Here is a 2,000-nt window from a genome sequence, read left to right as displayed (position 1 = left end):
TCCCCACGACGCTCGAGTAAATCCACATTTAGCCTCTCGGCCTCCCCTACTATTATATTTCCCGAGATATTTAGGTGTTCCGACCTTTTTGGGACACCCTGTAAAATATAGCCCTAATAAACAATTTTTGATTCACTCCTTCATTTAAAAAAAAATTCCAAACATACATATCATTTTTAAGCTGCAAAGATGATGTAATCCCTTAATGTAGTATATTACGAGAAACGAGCGCGATTTTATTAACATTATATACATATATTATCGATACTATTCCCAATACGTTGAAGGCCAATAATTACACAGGCCTACATGGTTTTGTTGATTGGGATTTAACTATGTTTTCTTACGTAATTTTTCGCGCTGAATCCGATTCCGGCTACAGAATTGCTCTATCACATTTTTGAGAAAAGTGAGATTAAAGGTGTCAAAATTGACGTTTTTTGACGTATTTATGATTTTTTTGCTAGCGAAGTAAATTTTTTTTCTACTTTCGTTTACGCCGTCTTAAGACCGACTTTTATCTTCAAAATATATTTTTTTAACGCCGTACGTTTTTTTTCACCGAGATAACACAGGCCTGCAAAATTTAAGGTGTTGAAAGTTGATTGGGATTTAACTATGTTTTCTTACGTAATATTTCGCGCTGAATCCGACTGCAAAATTGCTCTATCACGTCAAGATTTCAAGAAATCTAAACCCAAAACTGCCAAAAAAAGTCATTTTCAGTCATATTTGAAATTCAATTAAAAGAAATTGGAAAGTATAAGAGCAATAGGAGTCAGGCGCAGAAGACGTCGCGCAAATAATACACTCATAAAGCGTAAAACTTCTTTGTTCCACTAAACGCGCTTACATGTTTCGGCTCACTTTTGAGCTCTCTTCAGAGACAACACAAACCAACATATACAAACTATGAATAACAGTTATCCTATCATGATGAGCTCTCCTACATCGAGAATCTAAAGAAGAAAGGAACTCTTGAAAATATCTATATTTTCAAGAGTTCCTTTTATCTTTTTTTATTTTTCTCTTTATTTCATTGTTATTTAGCTTTAATTCTAACATTTAGATTCTATGAGCCGAAACATGTAAGCGCGTTTAGTGGAATAAAGAAGTTTTACGCTTTATGAGTTTATTATTTGCGCGACGTCTTCTGCGCCTGACTCCTGTTGCCCTTATTCTTTCCAATTTCTTTTAATTGAATTTCAAATATGGCTGAAAATGATTTTTTTGGCAATTTTGGGTTAAGATTTCTCGAAATCTTGACGTGATAGATCAATTCTGCAGCCGGATTCGGATTCAGCGCGAAAAATTACGTAAGAAAACAATTAAACCCCAATCAACTTTCAACACCTCCAATTTTGCAGAGCTGTGTTATCAATATATAAAATTTAAATAAATGTGTACTAATCAATTAATTTAATACACAATATAATACACTTACTAATATTAATTGTTAGTTGCAATAATTGTAATAGTTGATATTTAAGTCTTATTTAATTCATTTATATTTCTTGAGTCATATCTTATACTTACGATCCTCCAAAATCAACAACAAACAATCTTTGCAGCAACTCATACGTGAAGAGAGTAACACCAAATTGAGGTGATGATCTGAACACTCGAGCTGTAAGAATAGAAAAGTGTGTGATATTAAATATACATTATACATAATTTTGAACGTGCAGAGTCTATATTCTTTGTCCAAATAAAGATTTGAAATGTTTTGATGGCAAGCTTGTTGATATGACTATATTTTTTCAAATAGAACGAATATGTATAGAATATATATATATAGAACAACATTTCAAAAACTGATGTAGTTATAAATAGTAATAATATTCTACATAGTTTTAATTTTTGTCCATTTTATCAAACAGGATTATATCAATATTAGAAATTTAAAATGCCTATTACGGTCGAAGCTGGATCTTCGTTGCTTTAAATCAGTGGTCGCAAGGATTTGCACATTTCGGGCTGATTCCGGCGCGCGACCCCCA

General features: G+C 32.5%; 1 protein-coding gene across 1 annotated transcript in view; it reads right to left on the bottom strand.

Moving 5' to 3' along the window:
• The window catches only part of aralar1 (calcium-binding mitochondrial carrier protein Aralar1), a gene marked incomplete at its 5' end in the record, with an annotated part of 141,212 nt that overhangs the window by 42,988 nt on the left and 96,224 nt on the right, over positions 1-2,000 (bottom strand). Inside the window, one exon of the mRNA XM_018520239.1 lies at positions 1,537-1,627. Within this exon, the coding sequence (XP_018375741.1) occupies positions 1,537-1,627 (91 nt within the window). The remainder of the gene's footprint in view (positions 1-1,536; positions 1,628-2,000) is intronic.

This window comes from Trachymyrmex cornetzi, unplaced genomic scaffold, assembly GCF_001594075.2.
Source record: "Trachymyrmex cornetzi isolate Tcor2-1 unplaced genomic scaffold, Tcor1.1 scaffold888, whole genome shotgun sequence".
NCBI lineage: Eukaryota > Metazoa > Arthropoda > Insecta > Hymenoptera > Formicidae > Trachymyrmex > Trachymyrmex cornetzi.
This window is presented reverse-complemented; position numbering and strand designations above follow the sequence as displayed.